Genomic DNA, 21,581 nt, shown 5'->3' on the forward strand with positions numbered 1-21,581 from the left:
AAACATTTTTCAATTTAGCAGATTTTGAGTGGGATTTTAATTGTTGTAAAAGGTTTGGAACCAATAACTAGATTGATTCACTTAACATATTTGAAACATTTTAATTAAGAATCTATAAATGGTTTTAATAATTAAATTATTTAATTTATTAATCAAAATACTCGAATTATATTCTAAGCTGTGTCCGTTGAATTATTTAAATAACCAAAATTCAAAAAACATCTTTTCACCCTGTATTTTTTTTTCCAAGTCACTTAATTCATTAAATACAAAACACTAAAATATCATCTATTTTAAATTATTATTTTTCATTTTATCATTATATATTAATAACTTTTTGATCTCTTTAAAAAATATATATATTTTATATCTCCTCAAAATCACATATCCTTATTTTCAAATAACATAGGTTATATAACAATAACCTCAATCCTACTAAGCTCTAAATAATACTCATTAAAAATCTACAAATAATCAAACATCAAATAAGCTCTTGGTCTATTCTATTAATTTGACATTTTCCCAATCTTATATTATATAGAAGAGCAATTGTTATTTTTGTTAGGCAACAAAAATTGAATGAACTAGTAATAAAATGTTTCATAACAGTATTAATTTATGCATGAAGATAGATTCATACACAAACATATTATAGCTAGCTAGCTCTAAGCTTAATTATTATGGCATTATAAATCCAAGTTGATTTTAACTTTATTTGAATCCTCTTTTCAAATTATTAGATCGAAGATTCTAACTATAATCGTCGAACGATAATAGGGTAACGTTTTTGCGTCCTGGTAGTTGGGAAGAACACTAACTTGTCTTCCTCAGCAGCAACCCAACTATACATTTACAACATATTATCAAAATTAGTTAATTAAACTATCGATCAAACTATATGTTAATTATTTAATTATACCTGAATTGAGTAACAAGGTAATGAAGGAAAACCGAGAGAGCTGCCCGGCCAAGCTCAGCCCCCGGGCACCTTCTCGGCCCTCCTCCAAAAGGCGCATATTTGTTGCCCAAATTCATCTCTCCCGAAGTCATATTCTGTTCAAATTAATTCGTTATAAGACTCGATAGTTTATTAGTAAAGCTATAATTATCGATTTAATTAGCTATAAATGAAATATTTACAAACCTGCCATCTCCATGGATTGAAAGTTCGTGCATCCTTGAAATGTTGATGGTCCAAATGTACTGCCCTAAATGAAGCAAACACCTTCCTTCCTTTTGGGATTGTGTAACCTAATTATTTTCATTTTAATTAAAATCAAATTAAAATCAAATTAATCATATTTATTAGCGAAAATCTTAGTACCTCCCAAATTGACATCAACAGTTGTTCGCCTGAAAACACCGCTAATAATATTGGCAACTCGCAAAGTCTCGTCGACCACCTTTATAAATAAATAAATAAATCGTAATAATATTAAACCGGATATATTTTCAATTAAAAAATTAGATTAAAATTAAAACATACACATTGAGTGAAGGGCATGGATTTGTAATCATCCCATTCTAGAGCTTGTGAATCACCACCGTTCTTCCTTGACTTGATTGCTTCATGTTCTTCCTGCATCCACAACCATATATATATATATAATTAAAAAAAATGAAATTAATTATTTTAAATTATAGCAAATGTTTTATGAAAATTAAAAATAAAAATATATATAATAAATGCTTAGAATTATTATGGCAACAGTACTTCAAATCAATCTTCACATGCAAAGCATTATGGGAGTATTTTGTCATGTCACATCAATCCCATTTTTTTTAATTTTAATTTAACCAATTTCATGATGGGTCAGAATTTGTTTCAACATTTTAGGATTAATTTCAAATAATTTATTTTTATTATTTAATCTAATCATATATTGATTAAATTATTAAAGTTTTTTTTTATCTGAAGTAACTACTGTGTTGCCTAAAGGAAGGAAGGAGAAATAAATACTGCCTGCGGCTAGCAACTAATTAATTAATATGTGCCTAGCTAGTCTATGATATGGTAGGTTCCACCAGCTTAGGGTAGTGACGCATTTCTGAAACGTCCGCTGTTATAACCTCGAAATCAGAACCATGAAAACATTGAACACAGTTCCAACGAGGATATTCTTTGAACCGGCGGTCTAACCAATACCTATTATTCTCACAAGGAAATTTTGTGCAATGGAAATGACAGAAATACCCTTGGAGCCTTTTGAATTTGTATGAAAATGAAATTATTTTAATTAAATAATATTAAAAGAAATTAAATATCCAATATTTAAAACAAAAATATTAAACCCCATGAAATGACGCATCAAACTTTATCCAATAAATTTAAAATAATCCAAGCTCGTTTGATATATATATATATATATATATATATATATATTTTTATAGATTTTCATTAATTTTGTTATATATACTTTTTAATTATCTTAACTAAAATAATTTTATTTCATTGATTAAAATATAATATAACACAAATTATAGGATCAATTGTTATTTAAAATAAGTCAATCAAACATCATTTAATTTAACAATCTTTCATCGTATCACTTAATTCAATAAATAAAATAATAAAATATATTTTTTTGAATAAAAAAATTTAGCAAGACATTCTCAAAATCATATCCCATTTAAACTAAAAAAGCTTCTAAATGGTTAAATCAAACTATCATTTAATTTCGTAATCTTTAATTTAATCACTTAATTCATAAAATATTTTTTTTGAATAAAGAAGAACTAGCATAAAACCTACATGACGCCTCTCGCTTAAACTCAAAACGCTTCAAATGGTTAAATCAAACATAATTTAATTTCACAATTTTTTATCACATCACTTCGTTCATTAATTTATTTTACCAAAAAAAATGAAAGTCTTCTATAATCAATTTTTGAATAGTTAATATAACATACACCGAACAAGACCGTAAATGTATAAAGCTAGTCAAGCAAGCAGGCAGGGTAGATCAAGGGGGTAAAAAGGGTAATTTATTGAACCGGCAAAGTTTCAGCAGCTCTGAAAAAGGAAGCGTGCATGGTGGCAGTAAGAAGGAAGATTGATTTTGTCTTGTTTCTTGTAAGAAGAGAATGTTTTATAATAATAATAATATTAATATTATTTATATTTATATATATATATATATTTTACCTACTTTGACTTTTACAGTTCCTAGTTCGTACTTTCCCCAATGTTCCACACTCTACTTTTGACCCTATCAAACTTACTTATTCACTAGCTGATCAAAATAATTATTTTTTCATATTTTTACTTATGATTTTTTATATACAGATATAAAATTCATTTGGGTCTGTTACCAAACAGACTAATCAAACTAAGTTTGTATTTTTACTAAGTTGAACAATTTTGTCATTAACTCAACAAATATAGTTGAAAGTTCTATCTTTTAAGATATAACTTAAAATCTATTAATATTTATATAAAAAAATAGGGTCTGAATCCAATCAAAATCATTTACTTCAAATATAATTTCAAACTAACTACACTATTCCTAACAACGTACAAATTATATTAAATTTCCCACAGAAATAGAGACATAAACAAAATATTTGAAGCATATTTGTTATATGGGTTTTAAAATTTAGATGATTTTTTTTTTGACAAAAAAATTTAAAAAATTGAAACAGGTTAAGCTTAAGCAAAAGAAATTATCTATAAATTTATAAATATATGTATAACTAAGTTATGTTATGGAATACTATTTGATATATTTATCTTCCATTTTTATCATAAATAATTTTCTAATTGCTTATCATATTGTGTAATAGAATAATGGTTTTAAAATTGGGTGAATATTTGAGAAGTGATATGTTTTAATTAAGAAGTTAGAAATTAAAATTGAAGTCATTTGGTCCCACCATGCATCCTCCTCTACCTATGGGGCATTGTCCATGAATCAAGCTTGTCTTTTGTTAACAAGTAGCATGGGCATAAGGGTGTTAATCTTTATATAATTATTTAATTTAAAAAGTTAAAAATAAATGAGAAAATGGAATTAATCAAAGTTACCTTGAGTTGGGACAAGGCAAGAGGAGTCTCAGTGAGAAACTTAACGGCAAGAGTCATAAGAGTGGACGTGGTCTCATAACCGGCGACTAATAAAGCCAACATATAATCAACTATTTCCTCGTCGGAAAATCCCCCGCCGCCGGTTCCTTCCTCGGCGAACAGCGCCGCCAACATATCCTTCTTCCCTCCTCCTCCTCCGGTCATCTCTCTCCTCCTCTCTCTCACAACAGGAGTTAATGCCTCCCCCACCTTCCTTCTTGCCTATTATTCAAATACCCAAATTCCAAATTAACACACATGCATCATCCATCTTTAACTATATATACTAAATTAATTAAATTAATTACTTGGATAGCTCTTCGGTATGTAGAGAAAATGAAAGGAATAGGAATGGAAAAGAAGCCTTCAATGACAAGCATATACTCTTTCCTCAATCCTTCTGTCCATTCGCATGGATCATAACTCAACAATTGCTTCATTGTCAACTCAAATGTTATCTGCAATTCATTCATTAATTACAACACTTTTTTTCAAATCATTCATTTTAATAAAAAAAAACCAAAAAAACACAATCTTTCTCATAATTAATTAATACCTATATATCAATTTGCAGTTTTGGATAATCATGCATCTTAATTAATTTAATTAATTGATGACTAAAAAGTAAATAAACCGGACCGGTGGTATATACCGGTTCGATTGCATGCAACAATTTTTATAATACCTGCTTGGCTTCTTCCATGAGTAGAATTACCCGTCCTTCGGTCCAAGAATCGAGTCGAAGACGAACGAGCCGGTCTATATCTAACAGCAAATGATTCCTCAAAATAGGGGAATTAGCAAAACTCATTGTAAGAGAATGCATTCTCTTATGAAGGTTTCCTTTCATCAACACAAGAGAGTGTTTTCCAAGTAGGTTGGCGATCGAACCGGGATAACTCGCTTCAAAAAACCGCCCTTCATTCTGTAATATATACTGGTTTGTCTCCGGATCGGTCGAGAAAACGGTCTCTTCTCCAAACACATGAGTCGTGAAGATTGGACCGAACCTGGTAACCCGTTTATCGATGAAGGGTTCCGGGTTATCAGTCTTGTAAGCAGCGATTAATTGGAGGGTTTCTCCGATTAGTGGGAATCCGGTCCAACCCGGCGGGTTCTTGTTTCTCCGGCTGGAGTGGATGATGATGATGAAGAAAAATAGGAGAGGAAAAACAGAGAAAAACAGAGTTGTGTAATCCATGGCGTCGTCAGTCTAGTGAGAGAAGATGAATAAAAAGAAAACACAGAACATTAATGGCTTGCACACGGGTGGGTATCTGCAACAAAATCTAGAACGGTGGGAAACGACATTAATGTCGGGTAGCCATTTTTCCTTCCTTCCTTTCTCTCTCCTCTAATTTTACCAGTCGTCTATTCTCTTTACAGTGACGAGTGATAATTTATAGTGATTATTAAATACTATTTAATTTATTTCAATAATTAATTTAAAATATTTTATCATATTGGTAAAAAGATAAGATATATATTACCATCACTTTATTTTACAGTCATTAATATGATATATAAGATAATATTGATCTAGAAGTTTGATTTTTTTATTACTAAAAGATCATATATGTCTTTAATAAATTATTTGTAATATATATATATGATTTAAATAATACAGTGATTTAAATAGACTATAAACATTACTAACTTAGCCAATTATGTTAATTAGTACTATCTCTATATCTTACAAGAGAAGTTGGTTAGATTAGTGGAAGAAATATTAAATGTTAAATTTTGTAATATTTTTTTTAGGGGATTACAAGGTCAAAACAATATATAAATATAATACTTAAAATGAAGTAAAATGTATTTAAAGTATTTTTTATTTATAAATTAAGTAAATGTTTCATATTTTGCTAACCTTTACAAGATTATGGGGGATGCGTGAAGATAATCTAAGATAATTAATAAGAGGGAAAAGAAAAGGATTGTGAAAGAAAAAAAAAATGAAAATAGAAAGAATATAAAGTTGAAAAAAGTAGGTTTTAATGAGATTTTACTTATTTGACTAATCTATTAAATAAATTTGAGTACTCATTAAATGATTTTAAAGGAATATGGATAAATTAAGTATATGGGAGCATTATCTTTATACTTTAAATTAAAACAATTACTGAGTAAAAAAAAGGAAATGAATTATGTCACTTTAAAAAATTATATCAATTTATGATTGATTGGATAGAGATGTTATTGAGTTTTTAAATGAATAATATTTAAAAAAATCACTAAGATTTTGGATGATAGAAAATGTTAAACATATAATAAGACTAAATTATAAACATCTAATCATCATTGAAAATGACAATAATACAAATTAATTTTATGGAGAATCTAGGAACCTATTGATCTTAATAAAAAAAAAACTTTAGAGATTTCTATATAAATAAAATAATCGTGTTAGATACATTTGTATAATCTACAGGTTTAATTGTTTAAATAACTAGTCAGATTATTTATATGTTATATATATATATATATATATAATATTTCAGAAAAAAAAATTAATTCATTAATTAAATGAAAATCAAAATTTAGACAATCTAATCCAAATAAATATAAACAAATTTAATGCTAGGGGATAATATCGAATACAATGGATAAGATCCAAATACTATTAAGTATAAATTCATAATAAATTTAAATCTGAATTTTTGGTGAAATTTAATGTTAGTGGATAAAATCGAATGCTAAAAGTATTAATATGTCAAGAGTCTAAGAATGACGGTTGTTGGATGAATTATTGTGATGGTTTAATTTCCATCTATAATTCTAAAAATATATCATATTTTCACTCGTTTCATTATCTCTAGAATTTGAAAGGTTTTTTCTTTGTTTTCTTCAGTGTTATTTTGAGTTCTTCATCCGATCGAGTATTTTCGAGTTCTTCACTCGGTCGAGTGTTTTTCGAGTTTTCACTCGGTCGAGTGTTCTTCGAGTTTTTCACTTAGTCGAGTGTTTTTTAGTTTTTGACTCGTCATATTTTCGTTGAAACTCGATGATCGATTCAGGTAATTTGTCAAGTTCGCTGCGTAGTAATTCTAGTGCTGAATCACTACTCGGTTCGTTGTACCCTAAGAGACAGCCATCCGCGATAAACTCTAGCACAAGGAAAATGTTTTAAGGAAAATGTGCTAAGCACATACTCGAAATGAACATTGTATTCTGGTGGATTTAAATATATATATATTCGGTTATTTCAAGACAAGATTTTAACATTTTTAAAAAGATGAAATAATCATTTTAATTATATTTTATTTTCATTATTATTAAATATATAATATATTTTTTTAAAAAAAAACAGTTAATATAATTTCATAAAAAATCTTAAAAGTGGGAGTTCAATATCAAAGTTAGAAAAAACTATGATTAAATTATACAATCAAAAGATTTTAAAGAAATTGATTAGTAACATTCACAAAAACAAACAACATAGATTACAAACAAAATATTACAATAAAAAACAGATCCTAACTACCTCAATCGAGGTATTTATTTTCATATAAACTTGTTGCGTCATAAGGTTTTTCTTCCATTTCCTTCATATCTTTTGCGATGTAAAGAGGTTGAGTTAAAGAAGATGACGAAACTTGCTTATTCTCATTGTGTAATTTTTTTTTTACGAACTCGTGCTAATCTGAAAAGAAAATAGGTTCTTTTCAGGACATCAAGGTTCTTATATTTGTTTGTCATCTACTTGAATTTCAGGATTCTTGCATTTGTTTTCTTCAGCATCAAACATTGTTTCCTCCAGTTTGATTAGTCTGATTATTTTTCTCTTTAGTTTCCTCTACTACAGATTAACTTGTTTGAAAATTAACTTTCTTTTTCTTTCTCAACTTTTGTTTCATTACAACATTTATCATTTTCTTAATTAGAGTCTCATCTACCCTCATCCCTTCAATCATATTTCTTTCTTCCTTTTTAGAGTCCTTCTTGACTTCAATTTTTGCTCTTCCTCCACATTTTTCTATTTGATGTTAGACTCCTCTGTTTTTTTTCATGCTTTTTTTCTCCATGACCTTTCAGTATTCTCTACTCTTCTTCTTTAGCTTGAGCACATTTCGTACTGGTATGTTGGAAATTATTGCAGTATTGCAATAATTTTACTTTCTTGTCGGTCGCTATCATTTTATCTTGCAACGTGATTCGAGTATGCACCTCAATGTTAATTCTAGTAAAAAAAGATATTCTCCTCTTTCACTAATTGAGTCCATATATAATGGTTTACCCAATAAACCTATAAAATGACTAAGAGCTTCTACATTATACATGTGTGTAGAGATATTTTAAAGTTTGAACCATATCTGAGTTGTATCCTTAGGTTTGTTCAATATGTTCAAATCTTTAGATCATCTTTCCAACTTCATGTAGTTGGATCCAACATATGTATGTCCATTTTTCAGAATTTTATCCAAATTTGATCACTTTTTGAATTTTATAAAGTAGAGATAATGTACATTTACAAAAAAATTCTCTAGCCGATTTTTCTCCCATCGCTTAATTAGTGCATCTTTGGTGACTAGAAATGAAAATATATTCTTTCCTATTTAATTTCCCACAGCTACATTTTCTCATTCTTAACATAATTTTCTTCTACTACAATATGAGAATTCAGTGTCTTCACTTTTGTCTGTAAATTACCCAAGTAGATTTTTACTTTGTTTGCATGATTTTTAGCCTTTTTTCCAATGTTGTTCTTTCAAACTCCATTGATTTTCTATGTAGAATTATTTCTGATAGTATAAGTCTTCGATTTAGGAGTCTTCATTAACTCCCTAGCTCATTATTGTAACATATCATTTTATTATTATTTCATATTCATCATTCTTGAGTAAATTCTAATCCTGAAAATAGTGAATGTTAAGGTGAACTATTGTGTTTTTATATTTTCTCCTTTATAAGAATAATCTATCATTTCTTAGCGTACATTAGAAGTTTGGTGATTTGTTTTTTTTCTAAATAAATTGGCTCTTTCATTATATCTTATCATCCAAACTCTTTGATCCCTGCATTATTTTCCAAAGGCTTTTCAGCAACAATATTTGAGTCTTTGGTGTTTTACTCCACTTTTTCATTATTTAATTCTTCAACTATTTTGTTAATTTCATTTTTTGGCGTTTCTCTTATTCCTTTAAGAATAAAGTCACGTACTTCTTTTGCCTTGTTGTTTTTTCTTTTACCCATATTCTAATGAGACTTCATAATAGGGGATTAAAGTTAGAACAACAATCTTGAACGACGACATTGTTCAAACTCTAACCGATGTTTCTTGATTTCGCAACTTATAACTCTAGATAGTTTTTCCTCGATATGTCGAACGTGCAAGACTTGATTGGCCGTGTCGATCGTGCCTAACGTGTCAGAAGTGTCGACGATCTTTATTCCGACCACGTTTACCGTAACAAACTACCAAATCAACCGAATCGCGCAAACGTGTTGATTGTGTCGAACGTGCCGACCGTGCCGATTGTGCTGAACGTGCTAAACGTGCCGAAAATCTTAATTCCGATACGATTCTTGTTGAATATAAGAATGTGCACGTTTTTGGGAAAGAAAATTAAAATTTCGTCGCTAAAAAATTCTCGCTGAAAATCTCTTTCCTCTCGTATATATTTAATGTAGAAAAAAAATATATTTTAAAAGTTCTTCAACAATATATTTAAAAATATAAGTGATTTCATAATATTATGAATTATAAACCTGATCTTATTTGTTTGGTAATTTTATAATGATTCAAGAGTAATTTATTAACATTAATAAAACATTTTAGTCTAGGCTCCAACCATTCTATGATAACATTTGTTAGTCATATTAGGTATTAAATGTAGGTATTAGACAATTAGATTACCAGTTTCATTTTACATTGTATCGAAAGATTAACTGATTCTAACGATTCTGTTTAACGGTTAAATGTTTGATTTTCGGTTAAATTATTTTTCTATCGGTTTAACGGGGTAAACAAATAATATATAATTATAGAATTTTTTTTATTTTTGAAATATTAATATATTATAATATATAATAATCTATATATTAGTTATTTTTAAATTTTATATTATAATTTATATAGATTATTTTAAAATTTTAATTATAGTTTATATAAATTATAAAAAAATAATTAAAATATTTCATATCGAGCCAACAAGAAATTCCATTAATAATCTTTTTTCTGTCTTGTTAATCCGATTCCTTAAACAAAATAAATGTCTTATCTATGATCGAGCTACTTTTAGACTTTACCTCCGTCCTTATCTTATCTTATTAAGATGGATGAGAAGATGGTAAATTGATTAATCAACCATTTGAACACCTCTAAATAAATCAAATCAAATAGTTAAACAAAAAAAAAATATTTAATAAATAGTACGTCAAATCGATCTCCCATAAATCAGATAAATATGAAGTAAATATATATATAAAGAAAACAATACAAAATTCATAAATATATGTGAAGAAGTATTTAGGTTACCTTTGTCTCTCTTCCCATTTTTTTTAAGTGCTTGTTTGATCTTGTTATTTTTTTATTATTTAAATATTCTTGTTACACAAAAAATGAGTTCATTTTTTAAAAATTATATTTCAATTTAAAATTGAATTAAAGTAGAGTAATAATATTTTAATTAATAAAATAAGTAATTTAATAATAAATACTATATATAGAGAATTATTTTTAAAATACTTAATAAAATTTTAAAACCTCTTTATAAAACCCTAAATCAATCAATTCTTTAAAAAAATAAACTATTTGAGTTAAGTTTGTTTCCTCAACTTCCATGTTTTAAGTAAGAATTTATTATTTAAAAATATATGTTTTTTTTTATCTTCGACAAACAACTCAATAATCTTAGACGACAACTTTTACCCTATTTTAATAAATCAACAACCAATACCAATATAAATTGATCACACACCTCTTATATATCGTTAAACCTACCACTAACCCATCAATTGACCACCATCTTGTGATTCACACTTTTACATATGCCTCAAATGTTTAAAAGTTGTGCCACCATATATTATAATCAAGAATGCAATTTTTAACATCGATCTCTCAAATATTTATAATACTCACTTTTAAATTTACAGTTTTGGGGATTTGACTTTCTTAAACATTAAATTAGAACACCTTAATCGCTAAACCAATTGAGACTATTGAAATAATTTTATAATTTAGTATATATATATATATATATATATATATATATATATTGTATTTAATATTTCTTTCAAAACAGTTAATTAGTCGAAATCTTGTAACTCACATTTTTTCATATGTATATTTATCATATTTCACACGCTTTTTATCCCTCGGTAAACTAACCATCAATCTCAACCACATTTCTAAACGTAATCACAAATCTCAATCAAAGTTTCACACGCCTCTTATCTTTCAACAAACTAAACATCAATTTCAATCGACATTTAATCTTGTTACATCACGATCATTTGTTATTCATCTCTTATCCCTTGACAAACCACGTCTCAATCATACTTTCACACATCTCTTAACTCTAGAAAAATACACCACAAATCTTAATCGACATTTAACCTCGTGATGTCACACTTTGGTCAATCAAATGATTAATTTGTATTTTTTAACCACTCTCATTTGTTAATAGCTTATTATCACTCGGAAAATCACACCCCAATCACACTTAGGTTGTACTTATTTTGTTAGACTATAAGTTTGAAACATTTATATAACATTTTAAATTTAATTTTTAACCGTTTCAAGTTTATGGACGAATCAATTCACAATCCGACTCAAGTATTCATTTACTCTCACATATATATCCAAATAACATAGCTCTCGACCCTGACAAATAAAAACAAATTCAAATTAAGCATTATTAGTATATAAGCCAAATAATTCACAATCAAATAATCACATTCTATAAGTATGATTAACATATAATAATGTGAGTTTATTTTTTTATTAATTTTTTTTTGGAGTTAATAGAACAGTATTTAACCCACTCAAAATAGCTGAATTAAAAAAATGTCTAATATAATTTTAAATTTGATTCTTACTAAATATATATATGTTAAATTTAACTGGGATCTTAACTAAAAAAGATTGTTCTAACATAATAAAAAAAAATTTATTATTATTATTTTATAATAATAATAATTAGTTCAACATTTTATATCATTATTCTTAACCTTAATCAACACATTTTTAATGATAATAGAAGTTGTGACATCCAATTTTTTTAACTTTCAATTATTTTTACCTATTGTTACATCAAATTGAATTATTGTTACTCTCGTTTAAGAAAAACTAACCTAACATTGATGGAGGCCAATGCAATTATTTTTATTATACTTTTTAACTGGATTGTCAAATTGAGACTTTTTTTGGAATTTATTTGAGATTTTAGACATATTTTTTCAAACGATATGGGGCTTTCTTATGTTAAATTTAGGGTGAATCCATGAACAAATCTAGAAATCTAGAGTTATAGGTTTAAAAAAAATAGGATGAACTTTAATAAAATAAAAACATATGTTTTGCTCCCTTCTCTAAAAATTAAAGAATTAAATTGAAAAAAAAGAAAATAATGGTAATGTAACATTTTTACGGTAAAAATAAATAATATATATATGGGGTGAACTCCCTAACATAGATCCGCCACTGTATGGGTGAGTATGATCAGGGGCGGAGCCAGGATGAAAAATTACCTGGGGCTGACTCCAACTTGCATCTCAGATTTAACTTTCTATGTTCGGCTTTTTTTTCAATAAAATTTTCACGATTATTAGAAGATGGAAACTCGTCATGCCCTCTCAATGCACACGTTTGCAAAGTGAGCCACCGAGTACTTTCAATAGTTGCTGTAAACCGTAATCTGTTATTTTGTTTTTCGTCTGAAAACTGTGCATTTAGTACTTTGTCAATATGACAAGGATATTCATTAGATTATTAAGATATTCAACTGCCCTATTATGTGGTGAAATATTATATCCTATATGCATAACAAAAGAGCATCTATCATCATCATTAACTCGCTTTCAATATTTGAATCCATCTATTGTAAATGTAGGTTTTGGGGTTGTTTATGTTAAAACAAGAAACATGGGAAAGAAAAAGCAGCATCTTTCAAAGGAAAGTATTCTAACCAAGTAAATTTTTTAAACCAATGACTTTGAAACCGTCGATTTTGATTTTCAAATTTGGTCGGCGGATACTCATCCTTAATAGGTTGATATGACCCCATCTTGATATAAGCTCGTCTAATTTCATCCATTTGATTAAAAGGATATTTTCATATCGGAACACGTAATGTTGAATCAAGTTTAAGAGAACCTACATCAACATTAATTCTAGGAGATTTGTTAAATTCTTGAGTAAAGATATCAAATTCTTTATTTTAACTTGTTTATTAATATTAATTTATATTTTTTCTTATAAATTTTTTAAAATTAAAAAATATAAAACACTATTATTATTATCCCAAAGATGAGGCCAGGGTTTGATCACGACCTCATATTCACATTTAAATAACATAGCCAGCTAGGCTAAGACTCATTTGTCAAACATATATATAAAAAATATTCTTTTAGCATTTTAATTTAGGTGGGGCTGGAGCCCACCCTAGCCCATGGGTGGCTCCGCCCCTGAGTATGATATACCGTAATTTTTATCAATCCGTATATTTTATCGAGAATTTTAGTATAGGAAAAAAACATACATTTATTTTGGTATTATGTTATTTCGATATACTAAAATCTCGACATGATACAATAACATACCGTAAATACAAAATATTGACGGTATACTGCGATTTCGGTTTAGTATCGGTATTATACTTTTTATACTGAATAATATTAAAATTTAATTATATTTTAATTTAATTTTCAAAAATTAAGTTATATAATTAAATTTAAATCAAATAATTTTAGAGAAAAAAATAAATCTCCTAAATTAGAGAAAAATAATATATTTTAAAGTTTGAGTCTCAAATCTATTTAGATAACAAGTTGGTTAATTTGTTGATAAATGTTTAATTTTACTGGAAAGTTCTACGTGAATATAATTCTTAAAATAAAAATAAAAAACAAATTATTTTTATATAAGTAATATATATATATATATATATATATATATATATATATATATTTAATTTATAAAATTATTTGACTATATACCAAAATATCAAAAATTTAAAAATTTATATTTTTACCGTATAGATAGTTTTAGTATCGATATATACCTGATCATTTTTTCGGTGTGCCAAAAAATCGATATTTTTAATATTTTGTTGTAGATCGATATTTTTGATATACCAAAACCTTCGGTAATTTTTCTTCCCGTTAAAGTTATAAACTTCTTAACGGTTTTATACACGCTAATTTATTATTTACGTAATATTTATATATATATATATAAATAAAAAATCAATGTCACTAATTTAACTATCAAATTTTAATATATTAATAGTTTTTTACCAATTATTTGAGAATCTTTGAAATTTGTTAATCAAAACTCTTTCGTTGAAATTCGTTAACTCGTTTTTGTATATCTTTAACTATAATGAGCTCCAAATTGTGAAGTTCGAAAAACAAAGTCCAAAATTTCAATTAACTCTAATAAAAAAATCCCAATTTTACTTTTTGGTATTTATTTTTTTCTTCAAAATTTGAATGAAATATTTATTTTTTAATTTTTAAAATAAAAATTAAGGATATATAATAGTTGAAGTTAATAATTGAAGTGAATGTGCTCAAATATTAGGAAATATATATTAAAATGACCATGTGTTAATACATAAATTGACCATGCTAGTCATAATTGTATATGTACACTGTAGCCAGATTTTCTAATGGTTTATTAGAATTTTGGTTATTTAAATAAACTTTAAAAATAATAATGATAGGTAATTATTTTAAATAATTGATGATTTTTTAATAAAATAAATATTAATATATAGAAATAAAATAAAAATATATATATTTAATATATATATATATATATTATTTATTATTTTAATTAATAAATTAAGTAAAAGGATAAATAAAAAAGAAGTCAACTATATAATTAAAATCAATTCAATTATAAAATAAAATAATTAAATGAAAAAACAAAGTCTATTAAATGACCCTATGAGAAAAATTGAAATTTCAATCATCATCCATCTTAATCCATCCTCACATAATCAATAACATAATGGTTGACTATCACACATATTCATACTAATTCATCACAATCTTTGAATTTTCATGACATATAATAAGTGTTTTATCATTAATTTTATTTTTTTTCTAGAATTTTAAAAAGCTAAAGATACTTTTAATAATGACCCTTATTTTAATTTAAGATGTTTTTAATAAAATAAAATAAATAAATATAATTGATTTGTGATTGTCACACCTTTAATTTATTTTATGTCATAAATTACAATATATATAAACATTCTTAAGCCTTGATTAAGTCCTTCTACCTAGTTATATAAACGTCTCCAATCTTTCTCATTTTTGTTTCTTCTTCTTTTTTATAAGAAGTAAAAATAATCTCAATTTAAGATTGTATATCATATATATGTTTGAATATAATAAAAATATATTGAGGTGGAGGTAACTACATTGAATGTAATGTTACGAATTAAATCATGGTCTAAAAAATTGTTTAATTATTCCCTTTATTTTGTTTAAGAAATGTGCTTTTTTTTTAATAATTTTACGGTGTTTTTTTTTACTGTTTTTTAAAGGGCAAATTACTTTTGGGGCCCTTTAATTACTCTAATCGTTCACTTTTAGCTTCAAAATAATTTTTGACACAAATCGCCACTCCAACTTTTAGAAAGGCTACCAATGATCATTCCGTCAACTTTTTAGTTAAACATAACAATGTAAACTTCAAATATTTTTTTTAATATATTATCTTTATTTTTTTTTTTTATATATTTACATATATAATTATTAAATTTTATATTTATATAATTATTAAACTTTTTATATAATATATAAATAATATATATTATTTATTTTTATCTATATAAAATAAAGTTTAAAATAATTTATATATATTTTCTTTAATTAATTTATATATAATATATTTTCAAAAATAATTTTAGAGTTAAAATGATTGAATAGTTGGAAGATTATCATTACTTTTAACTTTCAAATTATTATTTTTTAAATATATATTATATAAATTATATAAATTTATATATAATTAATAATTAAAGATAATACATATAAATTATTTTTAAATTTTATTTTATGGATATAAATATACAGAGATAAAAATAAATAATATATATATATATAAGGGATTTAATGATTAAATAAATATAAAATTTAATGATAATATAAAATATTATATATAAGCGATTTAATAATTATATATATAAATATAAAAAATAAGATTAAAGATAATATATAAGAAATAATATTTTAAGCTTAAACCGTTATGTTTAATCAAAAAGTTGACGGGAGGCCATTAATGACCTCTCTAAAAGTTGAAGAGGGATTTGCTTTAAAAAATTAATTTAAGGGCTAAAAGTGAGCAATCAGAGTAATTAGAGGACCGCCTATGAAATTTGTTCTTTTTTAAATAGTATTTTTTTTATTATTCTTTAATATTACAATATTACGGAGCCACAGTAGTAGGTTCCAAATTTTGAAGGCCTTACCCGAGCTACATGGTACAAATATTAACATGATCTAAACACAAATGGATCGATCGACAAGAGTTTGATATCAGTACATGATGAACTCATACACATGCCAAGTGGCAACCCTATTTCCATTTTTAGGAACATCCTCCTCTATAAAATAGTATTTTGGTGCCATTAACGGTAAAAGTTAAATTCAATTCAGGGATCGACAAACATGATAATTTTAACTGACGTTACAAATCATCAACGACGACAAAAGAAGTGAAAAAGTGGAAACATGTGATCAAGTGTATTGCACTAATAATTTGTATGTTGAGAGGCTGGGGGTGCCCAATTTGTTGTGGGTCATGATCCTTTAAAAAAAATATTGAAGAGTAGTGTATATTAATGGGAGCCACCATATTTGGCGATTTGAAAGAGTGGTACCACTCCCTTCAATTCTTCTTCCATCTCAAGCTAGGGTAAAATATGTAATCATTGAAATTAGTCTAATGTACTATTCATAACACGAGCCAATGTCTAGTTTGGTTTGGTATATGTCATGTTCTATTCTAGTTTAACTCCTTTTTATCTCCACCTTCAAAGAAGAATTCAATCTCATCCTATATATATACTCACATTTATTGGATCTGTGTTAGCTTAGTTCTTCATTTCTATTGAAATTTCTATTTATTTTGCATAAACATTTTGATATATAATATAACACATGATGCACCGACAAGATAGAGAAAAAAAATATAAAAAAATAAAGAGAGGTTAGAAGGGAGTTTTCAATCGACTAGCCTACGACAATAATAATAGGAGTATAGGACCTTGAGGAGGGTCGGGTACCTTTCATGTTAGTACCCACCTCTACATTCTTATCCATATTATTGGGTATTTTTAAAAAATATATGTACAGAAACTTTTAAAATATTTATTAAATAACTTAAATTATGTTTGATGCTCTTAAGTACTTACAAAACAAAAAAGACTTAAAACGAAAATAATGTAAAATTATTCTAATTAATTAAGTCTGAAAGTTTAATATGATCGTCATTAAAGATAGCTAGTCTAAACGTGTTAAGAAGAGAGGAGGATAAAATTATTTTAATTTAGTAAAATTCCTTTCATGTCTAATTAAAAACCATTGTTAAAGGGTTTAGGACCATTTTAAATATATTATTGCGTTATGGTCTAATTACAATACTAATAACTTTGAACTTAACAATACTAAGTTTACCGTTGCAATAGAGAAGAAAGGTTTAAGTATGGTTTTTCATCGTTATGCCCACACTTTTCTGAAAGAGCTAACAATGGGGAGTTATCGAGTCTTCTCGCTCGTTTTATTTTGAGATTCTTTTTACTAGTTCGGCTTTTGGAATTATTGTGGAACACTATTTATATTATATTATAAAAATTATTTATAAAATAAAATTATCTTTTAATATATTAAAAATTAACATTATTATAACTCATTAGAGTAGTTTAAGTGATAAGCTACGAGACCAAATATTACTGATTTAATTCTCACTTAAAATGTTTTAAATGAGTTTGAAAGTTATATTGTATGGTCATTTTAAAGTTTTACACTAAAAAAATACATTATTATGAAAAAATATTTTTTTTTATAAAATATGAAGGATAAAGAAATATAGAAATACTATTATATATTTATTTGTTTTTATTAGTGACAAATATATCTCCGATATAGGCAAATCGAAAACAAATCGTCTCAAATAATACAATTTCAATTGAAAATAGTAGGAAAATTTATAATTATCATCCTAAGTGATAATGAATGATTTTAGTTTTTTTTTTATATATAAAAATATATACACATCAAATTACCAACTCTATATCTATTTGATTTAAGCCTATAGAAATTAACTGTGTTAAATCGCTAAGATAACTTAAACGACAAAAGTCCATAACTAAGAGATCAAATATTATGACTTTAAGGTTATGCTAATTTTTAAAATTTTAAAAAATAATAATTTTCTGAGCTAACAAAACACATAAAAAAAAATCAAGTAAGCAACAAAATTATATTGATTGATTGTAAATTCAGTTAGATTTAGGGTGGTTGAATTGGGAGACAATCCGCTTTTATTTGGAACCCTTGTAGCTAGCTAGTGTATTACACAAATTTATATTCAAATTTTATTAAAATATTGAAATTATATCAGGTATGTCATAATTAATTGAGGAAGGATAATGGGAGAATTTCAAAGAGAATAAGAGAAAGAACGACGCGTCACCCAATAATTGAAAGAAAAAAATTGATAAATAGTGTAAAAATAGAAAATAAAGAGAAAATTTATTATTTTCAAAAAATTGTGCCACGCATCCCCTTTCCAGTCATTTCTCTAATTAATTATTTATAGATTATTAGGTAAGTCTTTTTCATTGGCGTTATCTTGTTTTTCTTTTTCATTTGGTTGTTTAGAATAATTTTAATTAATATTTTAATTATATATGCACTTATTTCTAATCTACTTAAATTATATATTAAGTGAAACTACCGTTTCTAATTTTTCACATATTTGAGTATTGTATTTATAATATTAAAGTCAAACTAATAAATAAGATATTACAAACCAAATAAACAATAGAAAATAAAAGTGCATAATAAATCAGAAAATATTTTTTATATTGTTATGTTAAGTATTGTATATTATTAACTTTCTCTTGAATAATTGGTTGTGGCCATTATTTACATTTGGGAGGAACTTAGAAAACAGTAAATATGCCTTAATTTATTTGATTGGTTATTTCATTTTCTGTAAAAAATACATTTTACAAACTATATCCCATAATTTATCAACATCTTAACAATTTTTATTATTTTTAAATGACATTTTTGAAAATAAAAAATATTGAATGTTAATTTTATTTTAAATTCTTAAACAAATGTATATAGTTTTGGAGATTATGCATATACAAAATAAAAGTTCTTTGTATCTCCAAGTTACATAAGATCAAATTGAGATGATTATTCTCATAAATATATATATATATATATATATATATATATAATCCAACTATCTTTAAAGTACTTCAAAATATAAAAGTTGGGTATAAATATTGCTAATTTTTCTAAGACTATTTTGGTGTTAAATAGTCGCCTCCTCCTCGATGTATTATATCATTTTTCCGAGAACAAAATAAAAAACCACCAACAAAACAAAACCACAAAAGTGTTGGCTTTAATTTTAAAGATCCCGGATGTGAAAATAGATTAGGTGACAGCCCTAAAGTTAAGGACCACAAGTTAATAAGAAGCATAAGCCAGGGGCTAATATGTCACAATTGAGAAGTTTATTAACAACAGCTCAGAAATTGGACCACTAAATCTAATCTGATCTATCAATAATACTTCTTTTGGGACCAAAATAGATCCGAAATTATCCTTCAATTTGCATCGATCAATTAAATATATATGTCTCCTTCAGAAAGACCTTTAATATTTTGTAAAAGGTTTATGATAATTATTTAGTTCAATGACAATTTGAGCTTATTTGATTTTTATTTTTATCTGGGGTTAAAACTACATTATCAAAAGCATTATAAATCAAACCTTATAATCTAAGTTTGTGATTAAACTCAAAATCAAACTCTTTACATTTTTTGTCAAATAAATTTTGGTGTCTTTCAACTATATTTCTTTTTACATATTAAATGAAAAAAACTTGTAATTGACAGAATTTTGTATGGGATCATGATAGTTCCAAAATTAAATTGTGACAAAATAGGATATTTTTTTTATTTGGGATTATTTGAATATAATAAAAATACATTGTCTTAATTAAATAAATAAAATATTCTTTTATATTTAATAGTTAAATTTTATAAAATAAAATAAAATAAAATAAGAACATTTTCCATATTTTAATTGATAAATTCATTTATTTAATTATTGAATGAATATAAATTATTTGAATTAAATCAAAATAACTGATCCACATCAAACAATCTTATGTAATACTAATGAAAATAAAAAACTAAATACAATTTCGTTATTGTTGTTTAAGGAGGGGTGAGGGGGATTTTTTTTTAGTGGTGGACGAAAAGATTATTAATGTAAAGTATGTGAAGATATATATAATCTTCTTTACTTTAATATATATGGTTAAATAATCTAACACCGTTTTCTTTCTAAAATATGGATACAAATTCGTTACATGTTTATTATATTTATATATTTTAATATATATTTAAAATTATTTATTAATCTATAATTTAAAAAAATAATATATATATATATATTAAATATAAACACGTGCCTTCTAACTTTAAATAGGATTTTTTAACAACAAATAAACAAATAAATAAGAATGATTGAATTGTCAATTGTAAGGCGGTTAAAATGAAGTTGACTTATAAAATTTTACGATTTTATCATTTCACATCAGGTAAATGTATCTGATTTTAAGTAAACTTTTAGATAAATAAACTCTTTTTAAATTTACGGTAATAAAATTTCACGAAATTTATGAGTTTATAAATAATTTCGATTTTAAGATTATATATAATTTTACTTTTATGAAAACAAATTTATATTTAAAAATAAAAAATAAAGTTATTATTTATTTAAATAAAAACATTAATATAATTAATTTTGTAAATATAATTTGTTATAGTGTTATTTATTTATTATTAATTTTATATTAAAATATATAATTTCTTAAAATTGACAAAGTATAAAATATTTAATTATATATATATAAATAAGAATAATATATAATTATTATTATTATTTTTAAATTAAACTCTTACAAATTTCATATAAATTTTAAGATTTTACTATTAGTTAACTATTAGAGGTAAACGGGTAATTTTCTTTCCTAGCCTCAAACTTTATCAAGAATGGGGAAGAGACGTGTCTACTGACATGTGCAATGTATTTA

The 21,581-nt window shown here is 25.5% G+C and overlaps 1 protein-coding gene across 1 annotated transcript; it reads right to left on the minus strand.

Annotated features, from left to right (window-relative positions):
- Positions 1 to 548: 548 nt before the first annotated feature.
- LOC124926021 (cytochrome P450 90A1) lies at positions 549 to 5,304 on the minus strand. The gene is made up of 8 exons (XM_047466176.1): positions 4,749 to 5,304; positions 4,372 to 4,521; positions 4,025 to 4,285; positions 1,487 to 1,579; positions 1,325 to 1,403; positions 1,145 to 1,251; positions 920 to 1,053; positions 549 to 842 (listed from the first exon to the last, which is right to left on the minus strand). The coding sequence occupies exons 1-8, from the start codon at positions 5,262 to 5,264 to the stop codon at positions 755 to 757; spliced, it is 1,428 nt and encodes a 475-aa protein (XP_047322132.1). The 5' UTR covers positions 5,265 to 5,304; the 3' UTR covers positions 549 to 754.
- Between the last annotated feature and the right edge of the window lie 16,277 nt (positions 5,305 to 21,581).

This window comes from Impatiens glandulifera, chromosome 2 (assembly GCF_907164915.1).
Source record: "Impatiens glandulifera chromosome 2, dImpGla2.1, whole genome shotgun sequence".
NCBI lineage: Eukaryota > Viridiplantae > Streptophyta > Magnoliopsida > Ericales > Balsaminaceae > Impatiens > Impatiens glandulifera.